We start from the raw sequence: 23,900 nt of genomic DNA, 5'->3' as shown, positions 1-23,900 counted from the left end.
AAGCTTTCTCATGTAGAAAATAACAGAGCCATCTCCTGGCTCTGCTCTGTTTATTCCAAAACATATCAATCGATACTTAAATATGGTTTAAACATGGCAGGTCCATAACCATATTTTCAACCATACACATTTAAGACATTCCTAATGCATTGGATCATGCATAACAGTATAATCAAATCAGGAGCCATTTCCTGGCTCAGACTCCCTCCCTGTGTACCACTCTCCGTATCCACTTAGTTAATTATAAAAACAAGCAGTACGACTATGTTTTAATCTTTATAGTCTAGAAATATTTACCATGTTTAACCTATGGTCTGACCTTGGGTACCACTCGGTACCATGGCTCTGTATGGTCTACTGAAAAAATACCCATCAGTCGCAAGGGAGATCGGATACAAACAGCAGGGATCTAGACAGCCACAAGCCCGGGCAAATCCGCAGTCCTAGCAACGATGGCTAACCGCGTCGCGGGCTGCATTCCTCAAGAAAACCCTGCTAGCTCGATAGGCAGCTAACTAGCAGCTAGGCTAGCTGCTACGCCAAACAGCTCCTCAGGCCCGGCCTTGGTCCGCTGGACAGATCATAGCGGTCCCAGCAACTGATGCCTCATGAGGGTAGATATTTTGTTTAACTATTGTCAGGTGATCAACTTTAAAATATATTTCATTTTCATTATTGGAACCATGTTACAATGGGAATAGGGGGGAAAAGGGAGGATTTTGAGACTCACTCATTGGGAGCGAGACAAAACGCAAACGGAAACCAACGGTACGAAACAGTGCCTCTTTATTCTGACGCACTCACTCCAAATTGTATTATTTACATTGCATGCCACAATACAGGAACTGACTAAGTACACAATCCATAACACTTAGAATCTGCTCTGAAAATGAGAGGTAATGGTAGCAACAACAAACAAAAAACTTGAGATTAAAATAAATGGAAAAAAAAAATACTCAGTGATCCATGTAAATAGATACATTAATCCGTTTATTTTCATAGACTTGGAAAAAAGTCACATGTACTGTCCAGGAAGCAGATAAAGGGCCCTGCAGCCTAAGATGCTACAGAACCAGGACCAGTTTCTCCTACCCCAATCCGAACCTCAACCATTAGTGGTTGACCCCAGATCAGCGTCTAGAGGCAACTTCACCTCTAGTGAACCGTGCAGGTGGAACTGCCCTCAAATCCAGTCTGTGTCGTTGACGGGGAAATCAGAATCAGTTCGCAGTCCAATAAACTCAAAAGTATTTCAACAATCTAAGTCTTACAAAGACAGTGTCCTTTTTCAAGCACTGTGCCCTGGACACCAAAGGAGTGAACTTCAGATCCGTATGAGGGAGAACCAATGATAGATTTATTTATAAAAACGTAGAAATAACTAAGAAAAAAACAAACAATTCCAAATATGACTTTGCACATAATAACGCTAAAAAAAGTAAAGGTGGACAACTTTCTTCTAAGAGAGAACCTTTGAGAAAAAAAAGTTGTCTTCTCTTAATATTTCCTCTCAGTTTTAAGATGGACAGTCTCTAGTGTACACACTCACACCTCTCTCTCACTCACACACACACACCTCTCAGACACACACACACGTACACAGGGGTAGAATGGCCAACCAACACATGCAGGTGGTTCTGACTGACTGAGGGCTTAGGCTATCAGATCGTTAGACCAAGCCCCTCCTCTTCCTGTAGTTCTTTAGACCAAGCCCCTCCTCTTCCCGTAGTTCTTCAGATCAAGCCCCTCCTCTTCTTGTAGTCCTCCAGGTTGAGAGACCTGCGCGGAGCACCGTCCTTCACTGCCAGGGTGTTAGCGCTTACTGACAGAGACTTGGCTTCTGAAACACACCGGAGGAACAACATTAGTGTGACATATCTGTTGTTACAGTACAGGGTGAAGTTGCCCCTAGACGCTGACCTTGAATCAGTTTAGCTTTTTCCTCACTAATGGTTAAGGTTGGGATTCGGGGAGGGGTTAGCTGATCCTAGATCTGTCCCAAACTTCACAATGGAAATATTCTGAAATAACTTTTGATTTTTTTTTAGAAAGTTAAGCTTGAAATTGGCACGGCCTAATGGATTCAACAAACAAAAACACATGTAACTAGCTTTCTTATTGAATCAGAAAATCCACAGTTATTTCTGGTTGTTTATCAAAGTTAGCTGGCTAACTAGGGATGTGCATCTTTCCATTTCAAGACGATTTAGTATCTATATACACGGGCGCCGATACGATAGAGGAACGATACGTTTAGTTTCAAATGATTCTGCTCGATTATGTTTGATTAGAGGAACAAATCAATAAGATGCAATAACATTTGTTGCATAAACACATACATTTTCCATTAGAATCTGCTGCTGATGGATGTCATGAGCAGAGCCTCGGCTGTCTGTCTCTCTGAGCTGTCTGTCTCTCTGAGCTGTCTGTCTCTCTGAGCTGTCTGTCTCTCTGAGCTGTCTGTCTCTCTGAGCTGTCTGTCTCTCTGAGCTGTCTGTCTGTCTCTCTGAGCTGTCTGTCTGTCTCTCTGAGCTGTCTGTCTGTCTCTCTGAGCTGTCTGTCTGTCTCTCTGAGCTGTCTGTCTGTCTCTCTGAGCTGTCTGTCTGTCTCTCTGAGCTGTCTGTCTGTCTCTCTGAGCTGTCTGTCTGTCTCTCTGAGCTGTCTGTCTGTCTCTCTGAGCTGTCTCTCTGTCTGAGCTGTCTGTCTCTCTGAGCTGTCTGTCTCTCTGAGCTGTCTGTCTCTCTGAGCTGTCTGTCTCTCTGAGCTGTCTGTCTCTCTGAGCTGTCTGTCTCTCTGAGCTGTCTGTCTCTCTGAGCTGTCTGTCTGTCTCTCTGAGCTGTCTGTCTGTCTCTCTGAGCTGTCTGTCTGTCTCTCTGAGCTGTCTGTCTGTCTCTCTGAGCTGTCTGTCTGTCTCTCTGAGCTGTCTGTCTGTCTCTCTGAGCTGTCTGTCTGTCTGTCTCTCTGAGCTGTCTGTCTGTTTGTCTGTGTCTGTCTGTCAATGATGTATACAGTTCCTTCAGAAGGTATTCACACCCCTAGACCTTTTCAACATTTTGTTTTGTTACAGTCTGAATTTAAAATGGATTCAATTGAGATTTTTTGGGTCACTGATCTACACACAATACCCCATAATGTCAAAGTGGAATTACAGTGAGGGAAAAAAGTATTTGATCCCCTGCTGATTTTTGTATGTTTGCCCACTGACAAAGAAATGATCAGTCTATAATTTTAATGGTAGGTTTATTTGAACAGTGAGAGACAGAATAACAACAAAAAATCCAGAAAAACGCATGTCAAAAATGTTATGATGATGGATCAACAACATTGTAGTTACTCCACTAGGGCTGACCCCATTTAGTCGACAGAGATCTTTAATCGAGCAGTAGCAAAACAATATACAGGTGCAGCTCAATAAATTAGAATATTGTGGAAAAGTTAAGTAATTTCAATAATTCAATTGACAAAGTGAAACAAAAAGTGAAATAGTTCAAGGTTGTATTTATTTTAATCTTGATGATTTACGGCTTACAGCTCATGAAAACCACAAATTCAGTATCTCAGAAAATTAGAATATTGTGAAAAAGTTAAATATTGTAGACTCAAGGTGTCACACTCTAATCAGCTAACTAACTCAAAACACCTGCAAAGGTTTCCTGAGCCTTTAAATGGTATCTCAGTTCAGTTCAGTAGGCTTCACAATCATGGGGAAGACTGCTGACTGGACAGTTGTGCAGAAGACAGTCATCAACACCCTCCACAAGGAGGGAAAGCCTCAAAAGATCATTGCTAAAGAAGCTGGCTGTTCACAGAGGGCTGTATCCAAGCATATTCATGGAGGGTCAAGTGGAAGGAAGAAGTGTGGTAGGAAAAGGTGCTCAAGCAACAGGGATAACAGGAGCCTTGAGAGGATTGTCAAGCAAAGGCCATTCGAAAATGTGGGGGAGCTTCACAAGGAGTGGACTGAGGCAGGAGTCAGTGCATCAAGAGCCACCACGCACAGACCAAGGAGTGGACTGAGGCAGGAGTCAGTGCATCAAGAGCCACCACGCACAGACGTAGCCAGGAAATGGGCTACAACTGTCGCATTCCTCGTGTCAAGCCACTCCTGAACCAGAGGCAACGTCAGAAGCGTCTTACCTGGGCTAAGGAGAAAAATAACTGGTCTGTCGCTCAGTGGTCCAAAGTCCTCTTTTCAGATGAAAGTACATTTTGCATTTCATTCGCCAATCAAGGTCCCAGAGTCTGGAGTCTCATCGACGGGGCTGTAGTGGAACAGGTTGAGAGCTTCAAGTTCCTTGGTGTCCACATCACCAACGAACTATCATGGTCCAAACACACCAAGACAGTTGTGAAGAGGGCACGACAAAGCCTATTCCCCCTCAGGAGACTAAAAAGATTTGGCATGGGTCCTCAGATCCTCAAAAGATTCTACAGCTGCACCATCGAGAGCATCCTGACTGGTTGCATCACCGCCTGGTATGGCAACTGCTTGGCCTCCGACCGCAAGGCACTACAGAGGGTAGTGCGTACGGCCCAGTACATCACTGGGGCAAAGCTTCCTGCCATCCAGGACCTCTATACCAGGCGGTGTCAGAGGAAGGCCCTCAAAATTGTCAAAGACTCCAGCCACCCTAGTCATAGACTGTTCTCTCTGCTACCGCACGGCAAGCGGTACCGGAGTGCCAAGTCTAGGTCCAAAAGACTTCTCAACAGCTTCTACCCCCAAGCCATAAGACTCCTGAACAGCTAATCATGGCTACCCGGACTATTTGCACTGCCCCCCCACCCCATCCTTTTTACGCTGCTGCTACTCTGTTAAGTATTTATGCATAGTCACTTTAACTCTACCCACATGTACATATTACCTCAACTACCTCAACTAGCCGGTGCCCCCGCACATTGACTCTGCAACGGTACCCCCCTGTATATATAGCCTCCCTACTGTCACTTTATTTTACTTCTGCTCTTTTTTTTCTCAACACTTTTTTTGTTGTTTTATTTTTACTTTTTTTGTTTAAAATAAATGCACTGTTGGTTAAGGGCTGTAAGTAAGCATTTCACTGTAATGTCTGCACCTGTTGTATTCGGCGCATGTGACCAATAAAATTTGATTTGATTTGATTTGGAGGAAGAGTGGAGAGGCACAGAATCCAAGTTGCTTGAATTCCAGTGTGAAGTTTCCACAGTCAGTGATGATTTGGGGAGCCATGTCATCTTCTGAGGTGTTGGTCCACTGTGTTTCATCAAGTCCAAAGTCAACTCAGCCGTCTGCCAGGAAATGTTAGAGCACTTCACGCTTCCTTCTGCTGACAAGCTTTACGGAGATGCTGATTTCATTTTCCAGCAGGACTTGGCACCTGCCCACACTGCCAAAGGTACCAATACCTGGTTCAATGACCGTGGGATTACTGCGCTTGATTGGCCAGCAAACTCGCCTGATCTGAACCCCATAGAGAATTTATGGGGTATGTTCAAGAGGAAAATGAGACACGAGACCCAACAATGCAGACGAGCAGAAGGCCGCTATCGAAGCAGCCTGGGCTTCCATAACACCTCAGCAGTGCCACGGGCTGGTCGACTCCATGCCACGCCGCATAGATGCAGAGATTCATGCAAAAGGAGCCCCAACCAAGTACTGACTGCACGTACAAGAACATACTTTTCAGAAGGCCGACATCTGTATTAAATTTCCTTTTTTCACTGGCCTTATGTCATATTCAAATTTTCTGAGATACTGATTTTGTGGTTTTCATGAGCTGTAAACCGTAATCATCAAGATTAAAACAAATACAGGCTTGAACTATTTAACTTTTTGTGTAATTAATCCACAATATATATGAGTTTCACTTTGTCAATTTAATTATTGAAATGACTTAACTTTTCCACAAGATTCTAATTTATTGAGCTGCACCTGTATATACAGTACCAGTCAACAGTTTTACAACACCTACTCATTCAAGGGTTTTTCTTTATTTTTACTATTTTCTACATTGTAGAATAATAGTGAAGACATCAAAACTATGAAATAACACATATGGAATCATGTAATAACCCAAAAAGTGTTAAACAAATCAAAATATATTTTATATTTGAGATTCTTCAAATAAGCCACCCTTTGCCTTGATGACAGCTTTGCGCACTCTTGGCATTCTCTCAACCAGCTTCACCTGGAATGCTTTTCCAACACTCTTGAAGGAGTTCCCACATATGCTTAGCACTTGTTGGCTAACGCATTGATCCTGCTTTGTAGTGGTAGGATCGAACCCCCTATGGTCTGGCAGCAGCACCGACCACACACTACAAATTGAACAATCCCCCTGGAGACGGGGGTTCGATCCCTGAACCCACCACTTTCTGCTTGTTACATACAAATTTGAAATGATCCATCTCACCTGCATTGGGAACCTGTAGGTCGATCTTGACGTCAAAATCGTGCACTTTAAATAGGTCCTCTGAGAGGTCGCTGGTGTTCTTAGTAGGGTCAATGACTTTCAGAGCAGCCTGTCCTGCTCCCCTGCCCATCTCAAACTCCAAGTCCATCTCTTTGCCCGACCCTTCTCCGTACTTCTCATTGAGGTGTTGGAGGATAGCTGCATGGACTGAAGGGTCTCTGGCCTGAAACAAAACAAACGTAAATACTGCAGACAGACACACATAACAAGTTATTCTGAATATTATATGAATTCCTTACGTTCAAAATTGCACAGCATGGCTGCATCCCAAATGGCACCCTATTCCCTAGGGGTCCTGGTCAACAGTAGTGCACTACATAGGGAATAGGGTGCTAGGGGTCCTGGTCAACAGTAGGGCACTACATAGGGAATAGGGTGCTAGGGGTCCTGGTCAACAGTAGTGCACTACATAGGGAATAGGGTGCTAGGGGTCCTGGTCAACAGTAGTGCACTACATAGGGAATAGGGTGCTATTTGGATCGATGTCCATGTGAACATAAAGAAGAGCTCTTACGTTAGACACCATGGTGGAGAGAGAGATAATGACTTACGTTAGACACCATGGTGGAGAGAGAGATAATGACTTACGTTAGACACCATGGTGGAGAGAGAGAGAGAGATAGATAATGACTTACGTTAGACACCATGGTGGAGAGAGAGATAATGACTTACGTTAGACACCATGGTGGAGAGAGAGATAATGACTTACGTTAGACACCATGGTGGAGAGAGAGAGAGATAATGACTTACGTTAGACACCATGGTGGAGAGAGAGATAATGACTTACGTTCGACACCATGGTGGAGAGAGAGAGATAATGACTTACGTTAGACACCATGGTGGAGAGAGAGAGAGATAATGACTTACGTTAGACACCATGGTGGGGAGAGAGAGAGATAATGACTTACGTTAGACACCATGGTGGGGAGAGAGAGATAATGACTTACGTTAGACACCATGGTGGAGAGAGAGAGATAATGACTTACGTTAGACACCATGGTGGAGAGAGAGAGATAATGACTTACGTTAGACACCATGGTGGAGAGAGAGATAATGACTTACGTTAGACACCATGGTGGGGAGTGCGAGAGATAATGACTTACGTTAGACACCATGGTGGAGAGAGAGATAATGACTTACGTTAGACACCATGGTGGAGAGAGAGATAATGACTTACGTTAGACACCATGGTGGAGAGAGAGAGAGATAGATAATGACTTACGTTAGACACCATGGTGGAGAGAGAGAGAGATAATGACTTACGTTAGACACCATGGTGGAGAGAGATAATGACTTACGTTAGACACCATGGTGGAGAGAGAGAGATTATGACTTACGTTAGACACCATGGTGGAGAGAGAGATAATGACTTACGTTAGACACCATGGTAGGTTTGCACTGCCGTCTAGTGAACGGGTCCATCTGCAGCTTGGCATTCTGTCCCTCAGCCTGACAGAGAAATAGGATATTATATTATAATATAGTCATAATAATAATAGAAAATGTAATGTAATAATAAGTAACATTTTTTGACATTTTAGTCATTTAGCAGACGCTCTTATCCAGAGCGACTTACATGAGCAATTAGGGTTAAGTGCCTTGCTTAAGGGCACAGACAGATTTTTCACCTAGTCGGCTCGGGGATTAGAACCAGCGACCTTTCGGTTACTGGCACAACGCTCTTACCCACTAAGCCACCTGCCGCCCCAAAGAGTAACAAAGAGTAATACATGTATAAATAATGTACACTAAACAAAAATATAAACACAACATGTAAAGTGTTGGTCCCATGTTTCATGAGCTGAAATAAAAGATCCCAGAAATGTTTCATACGCACAAAAAGCATATTTCTCTAAAATGTTGTGCACAAATTTGTTAACATCCCTGTTAGTGAGCATTTCTCATTTGCCAAAATAATCCTTCCTCCTGACAGGTGTGGCATATCAAGAAGCTGATTAAACAGCATGATCATTACACAGGTGCACCTTGTGCTGAGGACAATAAAAGGCCACTAAAATGTGCAGTTTTGTCAAACAACACAATGCCACAGACGTCTCAAGTTTTGAGGGAGCGTGCAATTGGCATGCTGACTGCAGGAATGTCCACCAGAGCTGTTGCCAGAGAATTGAATGTTAATTTCTCCACCATAAGCCAACTCCAACATTTTTTAAAAGAATTTGGCAGTAAGTCCATCCGGCCTCACAACCGCAGACCACGTGTATGGCGTTGTGTGGGCGAGCGGTTTGCTGATGTCAACGTTGTGAACAGAGTGCCTCATAGTGGTGGTGGGGTTGTGGTATGGGCAGGCATAAGCTACAGACAACGAACACAATTGCATTTTATCGATTGCAATTTGAATGCACAGAGAAACCGTGATGAGATCCTGAGGCCCATTGTCGTGCCATTCATCCGCCGCAATCACCTCATGATAATGCACGGCCCCATGTCACAACGATCTGTACACAATTCCTGGAAGCTGAAAATGTCCCAGTTCTTCCATGGCCTGCATACTCACCAGACGTCACCCATTGAGCATGTTTGGGATGGTCTGGATCGACGTGTACGACAGCGTGTTCCAGTTCCCGCCAATATCCAGCAACTTCACATAGTCTTTGAAGAGGAGTTGGACAACATTCCACAGGACAACAATCAACAGCCTGATCAACTCTATGCGAAGGAGATGTGTCGCGCTGCATGAGGCAAATTGTGGTCACACCAGATACTTACTGGTTTTCTGATCCACGCCCCTACCTTTTTCTTAAGGTATCGGTGACCAACAGATGCATATCTGTATTCCCAGTCATGTGAAATCCATATATTTGGGCCTAATTTATTAATTTCAATTGACTGATTTCCTTATATTAACCATAACTCAGTAAAATCTTTGAAATTGTTGCATGTTGCATTTATATTTTTGTTCAGTATATATACACATACGCTACCGGTCAACAGTTTTAGAACACCTACTCATTCAAGGGTTTTTCTTTATTTTTACTATTTTCTATATTGTAGAATAATAGTGAAGACATCAAAACTATGAAATAACACATATGGAATCATGTAGTAACCCAAAAAGTGTTAAACAAATCATAAAAAAGTTTATATTTGAGATTCTTCAAATAGCCACCCTTTGCCTTGATGACAGCTTTGTACACTCTTGGCATTCTCTCAACCAGCTTCACCTGGAATGCTTTTCCAACAGTCTTGAAGGAGTTCCCACATATGCTGAGCACTTGTTGGCTGCTTTTCCTTCACTCTGCGGTCCAAGTCATCCCAAGCCATCTCAATTTGGATGAGGTCGGGAATTGTGGAGGCCAGGTCATCTGATGCAGCACTCCATCACTCTCCTTCTTGGTGAAATAGCCCTTACACAGCCTGGAGGTGTGTTGGGTCATTGTCCTGTTGAAAAACAAATGACAGTCCCACTAAGCCCAAACCAGATGGGATGGCGTATCACTGCAGAATGCTGTGGTAGCCATGCTGGTTATGTGTGCCTTGAATTCTAAATAAAATCACAGACAGTGTCACCAGCAAAGCACCCCCACACCATAACACCTCCTCCTCCATGCATTACGGTGGGAAATACACATGCGGAGATCATCCGTTCACCCACACGTGTCTCACAAAGACACGGCGGTTGGAACCAAAAATCTCAAATTTGGACTCCAGACCAAAGTCACATTTCCACCGGTCTGATGTCCATTGCTCGTGTTTCTTGGTCCAAGCAAGTCTCTTATTATTATTGGTGTCCTTTAGTAGTGGTTTCTTTGCAGCAATTCGACCACGAAAGACTGATTCACACATTCTCCTCTGAACAGTTGATGTTGAGATGTGTCTGTTACTTGAACTCTGTGAAGCATTTATTTGGGCTGCAATTTCTGAGGCTGGTAACTGTAATGAATTTATCCTCTGCAGCAGAGGTAACTCTGGGTCTTCCATTCCTGTGGCGGTCCTCATGAGAGCCAGTATCATCATATCACTTGACGGTTTTTGCGACTACACTTGAAGAAACTTTCAAAGTTCTTGATATTTTCCGTATTGACTGACCTTCATGTCTTAAAGTAATGATGGTAAGACTGTCGTTTCTCTTTGCTTATTTGAGCTGTTCTTGCCATAATGGACTTTTACCAAATAGGGCTATCTTCTGTATAGCCAGCCCCCACCTTGTCACAACACAACTGATTGGCTCAAACGCATTAAGAAGGAAACAAATTCCACAAATTAACTTTTAAAAAGGCACACCTGTTAATTGAAATGCATTCCAGGTGACTACCTCATGAAGCTGGTTGAGAGAATGCCAAGAGTCTGCAAAGCTGTCATCAAGGCAAAGGGTGGCTATTTGAAGAATCTCAAATATAAAATATATTTTGATTTGTTTAACACTTTTTTTGGTTACTACATGATTCCATATGTGTTATTTCATAGTTCTGATGTCTTCACTATTATTCTACAATGTAGAAAATAGTCAAAATAAAGAAAAACCCTTGAATGAGTAGGTGTGTCCAAACTTTTGACCGGTAGTAAGTAAGTAAATATATATACACTGATTAAAAACATAATTGCACTGTGATGAGAGGTATTTAGTACAGATGGAGGCTGGGATACTTACGACTAGAGCCTTCTCAGATTCCACAATGTTCCAGCTACGATTCCTCTGGTTGATGTAGCTGGAGGAGACACATTGACAGGCAGGGAGGTTCATATACAGTGCATTCGGAAAGTATTCAGACCCCCTGACCTTTTCTACATTTTGTTACGTTACAGCCTTATTCTCAAAATTGATTAAATTGTTTTTCCCCTTATCAATCTACACACAATACATTTACATTTTAGTCATTTAGCAGACGCTCTTATCCAGAGCGACTTACAGGAGCAATTAGGGTTAAGTGCCTTGCTCAAGGGCACCGACAGATTTTTCAAAAGATCTAAATATCACATTTACATAAGTATTCAGACCCTTTATTCAGTACTTTGTCGAAGCACCTTTGGCAGCGATTACAGCCTCAAGTCTTCTTGAGTATTACGCTACAAGCTTGGCGCACCTGTATTTGGCGAGTTTCTCCCATTCTTCTCTGCAGATCCTCTCAAGCTCTGTCAGGTTGGATGGGGAGCGTTGCTGCACAGCTATTTTCAGGTCTCTCCAGAGATGTTCGATCGGGTTCAAGTCTGGGCTCTGGCTGGGCCACTCAAGGACATTCAGAGACATGTCCAGAAGCCACTCCTGTGTTGTCTTGGCTGTGTGCATAGGGTCGTTGTCCTGTTGGAAGGTGAACCTTCACCCCAGTCTGAGGTCCGGAGCACTCTGGAGCAGGTTTTCATCAAGGATCTCTCTGTACTTTGCTCCGTTCATCTTTCCCTCGATCCTGACTAGTCTCCCAGTCCCTGCCGCAGAAAAACATCCCCACAGCATGATGCTGCCACCACCACGCTTCACCGTAGGGATGGTGCCAGGTTTCTTCCAGACGTGACGCTTGGCATTCAGGCCAAAGAGTTCAATCAGACCAGAGAATCTTGTTTCTCATGGTCTGAGAGTCCCTTAGGTGCCTTTTGGCAAACTCCAAGCGGACTGTCATGTGCCTTTTACTGAGGAGTGGCTTCCGTCTGGCCACTCTATCATAAAGGCTTGATTGGTGGAGTGCTGCAGAGATTGTTGTCCTTCTGGAAGGTTCTCCCATCTCCACAGAGGAACTCTGGAGCTCTGTCAGAGTGACCATCGGGTTCTTGGTCACCTCCCTGACCAAGGCCATTCTCCTCCGATTGCTCAGTTTGGCCGGGCGGCCAGCTCTAGGAAGAGTCTTGGTGGTTCCAAACGTCTTCCATTTAAGAATGATGGAGGCCACTGTGTTCTTGGGCACCTTCAATGCTGCAGAAATGTTTTGCTTCCCTTCCCCAGATCTGTGCCTTGACACAATCCTGTCTCGGAGCTCTACGGACAATTCCTCCGACCTCATGGCTTGGTTTTTGCTCTGACATGCACTGTCAACTGTGGGATCTTATATAGACAGGTGTGTGTCTTTCCAAATCATGTCCAATCAATTGAATTTACCACAGGTGGACTCCAATCAAGTTGTAGAAACATCTCAAGGATGATCAATGGAAACAGGATGCACCTGAGCTCAATTTCGAGTCTCATAGCAAAGGGTCTGAATACTTATGTAAATTAGATATTTATGTTTTTTTATTTTTAATACATTTGCACACATTTCAAAATACCTGTTTTCACTTTGTCATTATGGGGTGTGGTGTGTAGATTGATGAGGATTTGTATTTATGTAATCCAATTTAGAATAAGGCTATAATTTAACAAAATGTGGAAATAGTCAAGGGGTCTGAATAGTTTCCGAACGCGCTGTAGACCGACAGAGAAACATCAGAACTTGTCCTGTAAACCGCAGTACATTATTTAACTCTTACACTACCCACATTTCCATCCACAGTTGTTATGCGAGTTAAGTCATACCGTATAAAAACTAAAATCACAACAGCTGTGATGGAAACAGGAAGTTTCGGTACAATTAATGAATGCCGACAGATAACTTGTTCGTTCGACATGGTGGGATCTTTTTGTTGGTATAAAATGAATTATGCGAGAAATGTCAGTGGAAGCGCTTTTAATGAGCAAATATTTATTTAATAACCATCATATGGAAGTAGACTTGGAGCCACCTGATGACATGGAGTGTGGTCCTCCCACTACGACTCGGGAACGCATGCAGTTTATTAGGCTAAGTTATGATGAACTTCGCAGGGTGGTGAAAGTGCACGTTGATGAGGTTGATGATTTAAAAAAATGTATATAAAAAGGTCTTATTCTGGTGACGTGATGATCGATGCTTGACTGCCGTTTGACTAATATTCTCGCTCTTATCCATAATAATCTCATCACGTAGACTAGTCTACCCGCACTGCACAGGTTGTTGTAAAACAGATTAAAAACGGGATAGTTAGTGCTAGCTACCCCCATAGACTTCCAGTCATGGCGCTAACGCTAGTTAGCAATGGCTCCAGAAACGACCTTCCAACTGCACGCAGAGACATCAAATAGTATCCGTGAGTTTATCTGACTCTGGGTAAAGTAGGAAAATTGCCTAAATGTCAAACTATCCCTTTAACAAGTTGTGAAGATGACATTTAATTGAATTCGATGCCTCTTCACTTAAAACATTGTAAATGTGTGATTTTGTTCCATGCGTGTTTCATTGGGCGCAAATTGGATCTTCCTAAACATGTACATTTATCAACTTCACCTCCCAACAGTTTCAAGTGTTTGGTACAGCCAGCTGCGTTACACAAGTGATGTGTTTCTACGCAGGTCATCGTATGAAAGGTTTTTAAATCAAAGCCGCTAACCAAAATGAAGTTTTATTATTATAAAATACAATATGACTATTGTGTTACCTGATGGCAGAGATGTTTTTGGTCCTCTGCCGGTCCAGATGCTCTGCCCTCTCCTCCAGCTCGTTCAGTTGGTCCTGGATCTCTTTGGCTCGGTCTCCTTCACCACTCTCCTCTGCCATGGCCTAGGGGCAGTCTCAAGTCAAGTTCATTTGTCACGCACAGGATACAGAGTACAACGAAATGATGACCTGCCGGTTCACACCGGACACCATAGCAACAATAAATGGAATCAGAAAATAAAACTAAATGGAATAAAAATAGAGTTTACACGCACATTAAAGCACGCGTATTCAAACATGGTACACGCACGCGTATTCAAACATCGTACACGCACGTTAAAGCACGCGTATTCAAACATGGTACACGCACGTTAAAGCACGCGTATTCAAACATGGTACACGCACGCGTATTCAAACATCGTACACGCACGTTAAAGCACGCGTATTCAAACATGGTACACGCACGTTAAAGCACGCGTATTCAAACATCGTACACGCACGTTAAAGCACTCGTATTCAAACATCGTACACGCACGTTAAAGCACGCGTATTCAAACATCGTACACGCACGTTAAAGCACGCGTATTCAAACATCGTACACGCACGTTAAAGCACGCGTATTCAAACATCGTACACGCACGTTAAAGCATGCGTATTCAAACATCGTACACGCACGTTAAAGCACGCGTATTCAAACATCGTACACGCACGTTAAAGCACGCGTATTCAAACATCGTACACGCACGTTAAAGCACGCGTATTCAAACATCGTACACACACATTAAAGCATGCGTATTCAAACATCGTACACACATTAAAGAACGCGTATTCAAACATCGTACACGCACATTAAAGCACGCGTATTCAAACATCGTACACGCACATTAAAGCACGTGTATTCAAACATCGTACACGCACATTAAAGCACGCGTATTCAAACATTGTACACACACGTTAAAGCACGCGTATTCAAACATCGTACACACACGTTAAAGCACACGTATTCAAACATCGTACACACGCGGTACACAGGAGATGTTTCTTTATCTACCTTATCTTTGAGTAGTGAAGTTTTCTTCATGGCGTAGTTGGAAGGCGCCTTTCGGAATCTGTCTTTCTCTTTTACGATCTGTGGATCAACAAACGAAAGTTCAACATTATATAATGAGCGTACACAGATACATAATTAATACGGCACAAAGCAGGCATGACAGGTAAATAAGCCTGTACAAATGAGACCGATCCTGCGTCTCAAACGGCACCCTATTCCCTATATAGTGCACTACTTTAGACCAGAGAATGGCACCCTATTCCCTATATAGTGCACTACTTTAGACTAGAGCCCTATGGGCCCTACATAGGGAATAGGGTACAGTTTGGGACGCACTCAGATACTTACATCCTCGATGTCTTTGTCGTTGAATTTATAGTTGCAAGCCTCTTTGATGGCCTGTTCCTTCTTATTGATCTCATCTAGAGTGGGAACCTGCATACTGGCTATGATCATCTGTAGACGGAGAGGGAAAACGTCAAACAGGTTGAACACCCCACAACAGACTCTTCTCTACGACAGGCCTGACATAACCTGGCATAACAGAACCCTGCTTCTCCATGAGCCATCCATCCAAGATCCACAACATTCATCTTTCCATTCACTTTGGATATTCCTTGGTCTGTTGTTACAAATCTTGCAGTCTACCAGGAGGAATTAAAGCAACCATGCTCCTCTATCCAATCAGCATGTTCCCACTGGCACTTCCTCAAGTCAACCATCCAACCAGCAATCTCCTTTACCACTTCCTCAAGTCAACCATCCAATCAGCATGCTCCTCCAGTCAACTCACCGCCTCCTTCCACTTCATGAACTCGTTTTCTGTGAACTCCTGATTGGACACAAACTCCAGTCTGAAGACTCGGGTGTCACCACCATGCCTAGAGGAGAGAGATATGGGACAGAGCACAGGGAAACCGTCAGCACAGGGAAACCGTCAGCACAGGGAAACCGTCAGCACAGGGAAACCGTCAGCACAGGGATACCGTCAGCACAGGGATACCGTCAGCACAGGGAAACCGTCAGCACAGGGAAACCGTCAGCACAGGGAAACCGTCAGCACAGGGATACCGTCAGCACAGGGATACCGTCAGCACAGGGAAACCGTCAGCACAGGGAAACCGTCAGCACAGGGAAACCGTCAGCACAGGGAAACCGTCACAGAAGGTGAGACAATCAGAGGAGGAGGAGGAGAGAAAGAGTCAGAGAAGAGGAGGAGAGAAAGAGTCAGAGAAGAGGAGGAGAGAAAGAGTCAGAGAAGAGGAGGAGAGAAAGAGTCAGAGTCAGAGGAGGAGAGAAAGAGTCAGAGAAGAGGAGGAGAGAAAGAGTCAGAGAAGAGGAGGAGAGAAAGAGTCAGAGTCAGAGGAGGAGAGAAAGAGTCAGAGAAGAGGAGGAGAGAAAGAGTCAGAGTCAGAGGAGGAGAGAAAGAGTCAGAGAAGAGGAGGAGAGAAAGAGTCAGAGAAGAGGAGGAGAGAAAGAGTCAGAGAAGAGGAGGAGAGAAAGAGTCAGAGAAGAGGAGGAGAGAAAGAGTCAGAGTCAGAGGAGGAGAGAAAGAGTCAGAGTCAGAGGAGGAGAGAAACAGGAAGAGGAGGAGAGAAAGAGTCAGAGGAGGAGAGAAAGAGTCAGAGAATAGGAGGAGAGAAAGAGTCAGAGAAGGAGAGAAAGTCAGAGAAGGAGAGAAAGAGTCAGAGGAGGAGGAGGAGAGAAAGAGGAGGAGGAGGAGAGAAAGAGGAGGAGAGAAAGAGGAAGAGAAGAGGAGGAGAGAAAGAGGAAGAGAAGAGGAGGAGAGAAAGAGTCAGAGAAGGAGGAGGAGAGAAAGAGTCAGAGAAGGAGGAGGAGAGAAAGAGTCAGAGGAGGAGAGAAAGAGTCAGAGGAGGAGAGAAAGAGGACGAGAGGAGGAGGAGAGAAAGAGTCAGAGAAGGAGGAGGAGAGAAAGAGTCAGAGGAGGAGGAGGAGAGAAAGAGGAAGAGAAGAGGAGGAGAGAAAGAGGAAGAGAAGAGGAGGAGGAGAGAAACAGGAAGAGAAGCCAAGGGTAGCAGCAGGTAAGAGCTGAGCAGTTTTAAATGAAGGATGCCATACCGTAACTGTAGTCCTTTGTTGGTCCGGGTCGTCCCCAACTGGTAGACTTTAGCCGTCTCTACCACGTCAACTATTTCAGCCACCTTATCACAGGGAATTACTCATTATTGTTAAATGAGGTGAAAAGGAGAGAGGAGTAGGACTTTAATCTGGCTCAGGGAAACTGCCCCAATAGATGCATGTCCTTACCCTGTAAACCGGTTTGCTACTACTGTTCCCAATGCCAATCCGTACGAAGCAGCCGCTCACGGTCTTCTGGAAGAAGGGCATGTGGCACCAGCGCTCCAGCTTGTGTCGGGACAGACGGACACGGTTCAGCTCGTCTGGCAGTGACACGGGCTGAGACTTTGGTGGCGTCTCCTCTTTCCTGGACCATCCCAAGACAGAAAACATAGAAGCATTGGTCATCGATCGTTGGTCAATCAATGGGAATGGGAAATCTTCAAGGCCAAATTCAACATACAGTAATATAGCTCTATCAAGGAAGACAACTACTAATGTGCTGTGTTGAACTCCAATACTACCAGTAACCCTTGTACTTTTTAAAATCGTACAAATTGTTTTACACCTAAATAAATAAATCCACAGCTGTTGGATAGATACTCACTCCTCGTCTTCGGAATAAGATGAAGAGCGTGAACTGCGATCGCTCTTTACTGAGGATTTGTCGTCGTCCTCCTCCTCCTCCTCTTCCTCCTCATCGTCGGAGTACACCTCGCTGGTCTTCAGGGGCTGGCGTTTGGCCAGGAGCTCGGCCGTCCTGGTCTTCTTCTTCTCCCGCTCTGCTTTCAGTTCCTCCATGGCCTGAGACTTCTTATCCAGCTTCTCATCCCGTTTAGTCCTCCTCTCCTTGTTGTGAGACATAACCTAAAAAAGGAGAACGCAGTCGCAACGTACCGGTAAGGACTACGGAAACACAATATTACTGAACAACAAAAAAAAAGTTGTGTGTTGTTTAAAAACATACTTTTAGAATTGTTTTTTTTAAAAGGTTTGGGATGAACTCACCACTTGCTGGTCCTGATGTGTCCTGTCTTCATGATGAGCGCCGGACGCTCTCTCTCTTTTCTTCTTCTGTTCTTCCTCATGTTTCTTTTTCTTTTCCTCTTTCTCCTTCTTCTTCGCCGTCTTCAGTTTCTTTTTAATTTCAAATCTGACAGAAGAAGACAGACAGTGTCAGGGAGGTGTTCAATTATGACATATACATAGCAATAATCAAGGGATAGTCATTCATTTACATCTATCACAGTCTACTAAATCAGGCAATTACAACAATTACAGGGATTTCAAACTCATGAATGTCTGGTATATATATCTCACACACACACACACACACACACACACACACCTATATATACATACTCTGAACAAAAATGTCAATGCAACATGCAACAATTTCAAAGATGTGACTGAGTTACAGTTCATATAAGGAAATCAGTCAATTCAAATATATTCATTAGGCCCTAATCTATGGATTTCACATGACTGGGAATAGATCACAGATACCTTTTCTTTTTTAAGTAGGGGCGTGGATCAGAAAACCAGTCAGTATCTGGTTTGACCACTATTTTTGCCTCATGCAGCACACGACATCTCCTTCACATAGAGTTGATCAGGCTGTTGATTGATGTCCTGTGGAATGTTGTCCCACTCCTTTTCAATGGCTGTGTGAAGTTGCTGGATATTGTCGGGAACTGGAACACGCTGTCATACACGTCGATCCAGAGCATCCCAAACATGCTCAATTGGTGACATGTCTGGTGAGTATGCAGGCCATGGAAGAACTGGGACATTTTCAGCTTCCAGGAATTGTGTACAGATCCTTGCGACATGGGGCCGTGCAACATGAAACATGAGGTGATGGCGGCGGATGAATGGCACGACAATGGGCCTCAGAATCTTGACACGGTTTCTCTGTGCATTCAAATTGCCATCGATAAAATGAAATTGTGTTCGTTGTCCGTATGCCTGCCCATACCATAACCCCACCATCACCATGGGGCACTCTGTTCACAACGTTGACATCAGCAAACCGCTCGCCCACACAACGCCATACACGCTGTCTGCCAACTGCCCGGTACAGTTGAAACTGGGATTCATCCATGAAGAGCACACTTCTCCAGCGTGCCAGTGGCCATCGAAGGTGAGCATTTGCCTACTGAAGTCGGTTATGATGCCGAACTACAGTCAGGTCAAGACCCTGGTGAGGACGACGAGCACGCAAATGAGCTTCCCTGAAATTCTTCGGTTGGGCAAACCCACAGTTTCATCAGCTGTCCGGGTGGCTGGTCTCAGATGATCCCGCAGGTGAAGAAGCTGGATGTGGAGGTCCTGGGCTGGCGTGGTCACACGTGGTCTTCAATTGTGAGGCCGGTTGGATGTACTGCCAAATTCTCAAAAACAATACTGGAGGCGGCTTATGGTAGAGAAATTAACATTAAATGATCTGGAAACAGCTCTGGTGGACATTCCTGCAGTCAGCATGCCAATTGCACGCTCTCTCAAAACTTGAGACATCTGTGGCATTGTGTTGTGTGACAAAACTACACATTTAAGAGTGGCCTTTTATTGTCCCCAGCACAAGGTGCACCTGTGTAATGATCATGCTGTTTAATCAGCTTCTTGATATACCACACATGGCAGGTGGATGGATTATCTTGGCAAAGGAGAAATGGGATGTATACAAATTTTTGCACAAACTTTGAGAGAAATAAACTTTTGGTGCGTATGGAAAATTTCTGGGATCTTTTATTTCAGCTCATGAAACATAGGACCAAAACTTTTCATGTTGCGTTTATATTTTTGTTCAGTGTACACACAGATATAGTGTACAGTGCATTCGGAAAGTATTCAGACCCCTTTACTTTTTCCACATGTTGTTACGTTACAGCCTTACTCTATTCTAAAATTGATTAAATAAATAAAAATCCCTCATCAATCTACACACAATACCCCATAATGACAACGTGAAAACAGGTTTTTAGATTTTTTTGCAAAGAAATATCTTATTTACATTATTATTCAGACCCTTTGCTTTGATACTCAAAATTGAGCTCAGGTGCATCCTGTTTCCGTTGAGCATCCTTGAGATGTTTCTACAACTTGATTGGAGTCAACCTGTGGTAAATTCAATCGATTGGACATGATTTGGAAAGGCACACAACTGTCTATATAAGGTCCCACAGTTGACAGGGCATGTCAGAGCAAAAACCAAGCAATGAGGTCCAAGCTCTTCCTAGAGCTGGCCGCCCGGCCAAACTGAGCAATCGAGGGAGAAGGGCCTTGGTCAGGGAGGTGACCAAGAACCCAATGGTCACTCTGACAGAGCTCTAGAGTTCCTCTGTGGAGATGGGAGAACCTTCCAGAAGGACAACCATCTCTGCAGCACTCAACCAATCAAGCCTTTATGGTAGAGTGGCCAGACGGAAGCCACTCCTCAGTAAAAGGCACATGACAGCCCGCTTGGAGTTTGCCAAATAGCCCCTAAAGGACTCTCAGACCATGAGAAACAAGATTCTCTGGTCTGATGAAACCAAGATTGAACTCTTTGGCCTGAATGCCAAGCATCACGTCTGGAGGAAACCTGGTACCATCCCTATGGTGAAGCATGGTGGTGGCAGCATCATGCTGGGGGAATGTTTTTCAGCGGCAGGGACTGGGAGACTAGTCAGGACGAGGGAAAGATTAACAGAGCAAAGTACAGCGAGATCCTTGATGAAAACCTGATCCAAAGCGCTCAGGACATCAGACTGGGGCGAAGGTTAACCTTCCAACAGGACAACAACCCTAAGCAGGAGTGGCTTTGGGACAAGTCTCTGAATATCCTTGAGTGGCCCAGCCAGAGCCCGGACTTGAACCCGATCAAACATATATACACACACACACACACACAGACTAACAACTCTCCTGCCCAACGATAGTCTCACTCACAACTCTCCTGCTCCTCCTAGTCTCACCTTAAATTCTTCATATGAATAAATGAACTAGCAACAATACAATAAAGTTCTCAAGCAGACCCGGCTCTGTACTGAAACGACCACTTTTGCTTCTTAATCCAGGACTAGGCTAAATCTGTGTCCAGGAGACTGTCCCTTATAGTTCCAACTTCCTGCAGTAGTCTCACCTCCTCTTGAGCACCTCCCTCTTCTCTATCCTGTTAAAGAGCTCCTGCTCCCTCTCCTTCTCCGTCATCTGCTCCAGCCGAGCCCTGTCCTCCTCGTCCCCCATCAGGTCCTCTCCGTAGCCGTCCCTGAACACATCGTCCTCGGACGAGGAGTCTGAGCTGGAGGCAGAGCTGTTGCTCTCGGAGTCAGACACCTCACCTGGAGGAGGAGACCGTTACATAATTTAGATAGATAAGAGCCCTAGAGAGATGTTTATCTGAATGTGTCTTTATGTCATTCCTCGTTTCCTATCGTCTGGTGGAGGAGAACATTACATGGAGTTAGTTAGCATTTTAGTTGGTAGATACACAAGAGTCAAATCAACTGTTGGTCAAATTAACCACTGGCAGCGATCAACCACTCTTGGGGTCTATCTCAATTCGTCTTTCAAAGATTCCTCGCATCCCATCTCCTCAAGCGTATAGGAGGAGAAGATCCAAGGTCTCTCCCCTCGGACCATCCTCTCCAATGTGTTTTGAGAAGGAGCGCGGTTGAGAAGTATAGAGGAAAGATGAATTGAGAATTAGCCCGGGTCTCAGGACAACGTACCCTCCTCTGGGGCAGAGCTGTCGGCAGAACTGTCTCCGCCAGAACTTCCAGACGATGCTGCTTTATGAACCCTCTTCTTCGCTGCCTCTTTCTTCTTTTCTGTTGCCGTCGGTTTCCCTGGCTTGACCTTCTTTTTGACTTTAGGACCACCGGCGGTCCACTATGTGAAAACAACACACAAATCAAATCAGTAAACACAATGTTGTCACGTGGAGCATCAAGGACTGTATGAAAAATATAGTGTAATAACATCACTCTTTCATGCCACTAGTATAAGGGCTGGTTTCCTGGACCCAGATCAAGCCTAGTCGGGGAATAAAACATTATTTATAAAGGAGATCCTCGGTTGAATATGCTTCTTAGTCCAGGAAACCAGCCCTAAGGAGATCCAACTAGATGTAGAGAGGAGATACATACCTCATCGTCACTGTCTGATGTCTCGGAGTCTGACGAGGCTGCTGGCTTGCTGACTGGCTGGTCATCCTGCTGGTTATCCTGCTGGTCATCCGAGTCCACCCTCTTCCTCTTGGTGGCCAGAGACAGAAGCTCCTGGGTGCCACAGGGTGAGTGACAGAGGTGAGTGACAGAGGTGAGTGACAGAGGTGAGTGACAGAGGTGAGTGACAGAGGTGAGTGACAGAGGTGAGTGCCTGAACTCCTGATACAGTGTATCAAACAGACACAAAGTGGAGAAGCTGACATCCTATTATAAAATATGTAGGGGTTAACAGTTAATATGGATTGAGACGGAATCCCCGGTTGCCACAGGGTGAGATACACAAGACAGAGGGGTAAGTTTAAAGCATGGCCGATTGTGACTGAATAGGCCTGCACAGTGATACATAATGTTCTCACGCCCAGATAGGTAGAATAGGGGAGGAGCTTTCATCCTGTATAACATTGATATTTTCAATAGTTAGTATGGATTGACTTATACAGGATGAATTCTGCATGGCCTGCTCAGAGGACAGCAGAATGCGTCAATGGCGGTAAAATGTTAGTTGACTGACAACATCCATCTGTTACAGTATATTTATAGAGGCTGCTGCATGTTAGCAAGCATTACAGTACTACAGTAGTCGATGATTAATAGTTTATCAGTCACTTGCTTTTATTATGTTGTCTTATTTTACAGTGAGAAACTTAATATAATAATAATAATATGCCATTTAGCAGACGCTTTTATCCAAAGCGACTTACAGTCATGCGTGCATACATTTTTTTGTGTATGGGTGGACCCGGGGATCGAACCCACTACCTTGGCGTTACAAGCGCCGTGCTCTACCAGCTGAGCTACAGAGGACCACTTAACTTATTCTACTTTAATAGGGTGCTGTGTAAATAACAAATACGAGCCATCATTGGGTAATATATCTCCTGTTAAAGCTTGTGTCAATGTTTAATTGTATGTTTATCAAAACAAACAATTTAATCAACAGGCCGAATTGTTAGCTACCAAGTTACCAACATCAACATTAATGAGTTGCTAACTACCTAACTAAGTTAACTTAGTATTAGGTGGTTTAATACCACGCTAGCAAAGATAACTAGCTAATTATCATCTTCACTGCGGCAAGTAAGGCTATGCTTAATCTACGATTGACATGTTTTTAATAGCACACCATTGGCTGCCCAGTAACAGGACAGGCTATCCTACAACACATTCCTCCGACGCTAACTTTAGCTGGCTAGCTAACGTTAGCTAGCTGTTTTGTCAACACCAAAATAGAACTTCAGCTGCGCCCTTCACGTAATGCAGAAAATAACGTTATAAATCAGTAGGTCACTGTATTCTTTGATTACCAAATTATCACAACACATGAGATTATTGTTGCCACATGATACTATAAACTGGAACTGAATAAAGCCAATAAAACGTCAGGCCTATGGCGCGGTGTTTTCCTCCAAACTCAAGGCACAGCTAGCTAGCTATCGTTACCTAGTTGGTTAACCCAGACTGTTCTTAGCCAGCTGTCAACGCCGCGGGCGGAAAACACATCGAAACCAGACAAGTTGCATCCTCACCTGATCTAAATTATCATCACTAGCGCTGTCTTCAGAGTCAGAGTCGATAACGACTCGACCTTTCCGCTTCTTTACATTCACCATGATTAGCTTATCTGGTCGTCTGTGTGCTAGCTAGCTAGCTCCGCAGTCCTCCACACAGGCGCGATACAACTGAGCATGCGCCGCGACTTGAGGACAAGCGG

The 23,900-nt window shown here is 44.3% G+C and overlaps 1 protein-coding gene across 1 annotated transcript; it reads right to left on the bottom strand.

The window, feature by feature from the left end:
- Positions 1-769: 769 nt before the first annotated feature.
- Positions 770-23,877, bottom strand: LOC121539074 (RNA polymerase-associated protein RTF1 homolog). Its single transcript, XM_041847306.2, has 16 exons — positions 23,716-23,877; positions 22,109-22,240; positions 21,692-21,851; positions 21,103-21,301; positions 17,988-18,132; positions 17,587-17,846; positions 17,169-17,346; positions 16,980-17,062; positions 15,694-15,781; positions 15,249-15,356; positions 14,901-14,978; positions 13,851-13,972; positions 11,062-11,119; positions 7,827-7,901; positions 6,393-6,615; positions 770-1,840 (listed from the first exon to the last, which is right to left on the bottom strand). Exons 1-16 carry the CDS (start codon positions 23,797-23,799, stop codon positions 1,734-1,736), a joined length of 2,100 nt encoding a protein of 699 aa, XP_041703240.1. The 5' UTR covers positions 23,800-23,877; the 3' UTR covers positions 770-1,733.
- Between the last annotated feature and the right edge of the window lie 23 nt (positions 23,878-23,900).

This window comes from Coregonus clupeaformis, chromosome 25 (assembly GCF_020615455.1).
Source record: "Coregonus clupeaformis isolate EN_2021a chromosome 25, ASM2061545v1, whole genome shotgun sequence".
NCBI lineage: Eukaryota > Metazoa > Chordata > Actinopteri > Salmoniformes > Salmonidae > Coregonus > Coregonus clupeaformis.
This window is presented reverse-complemented; position numbering and strand designations above follow the sequence as displayed.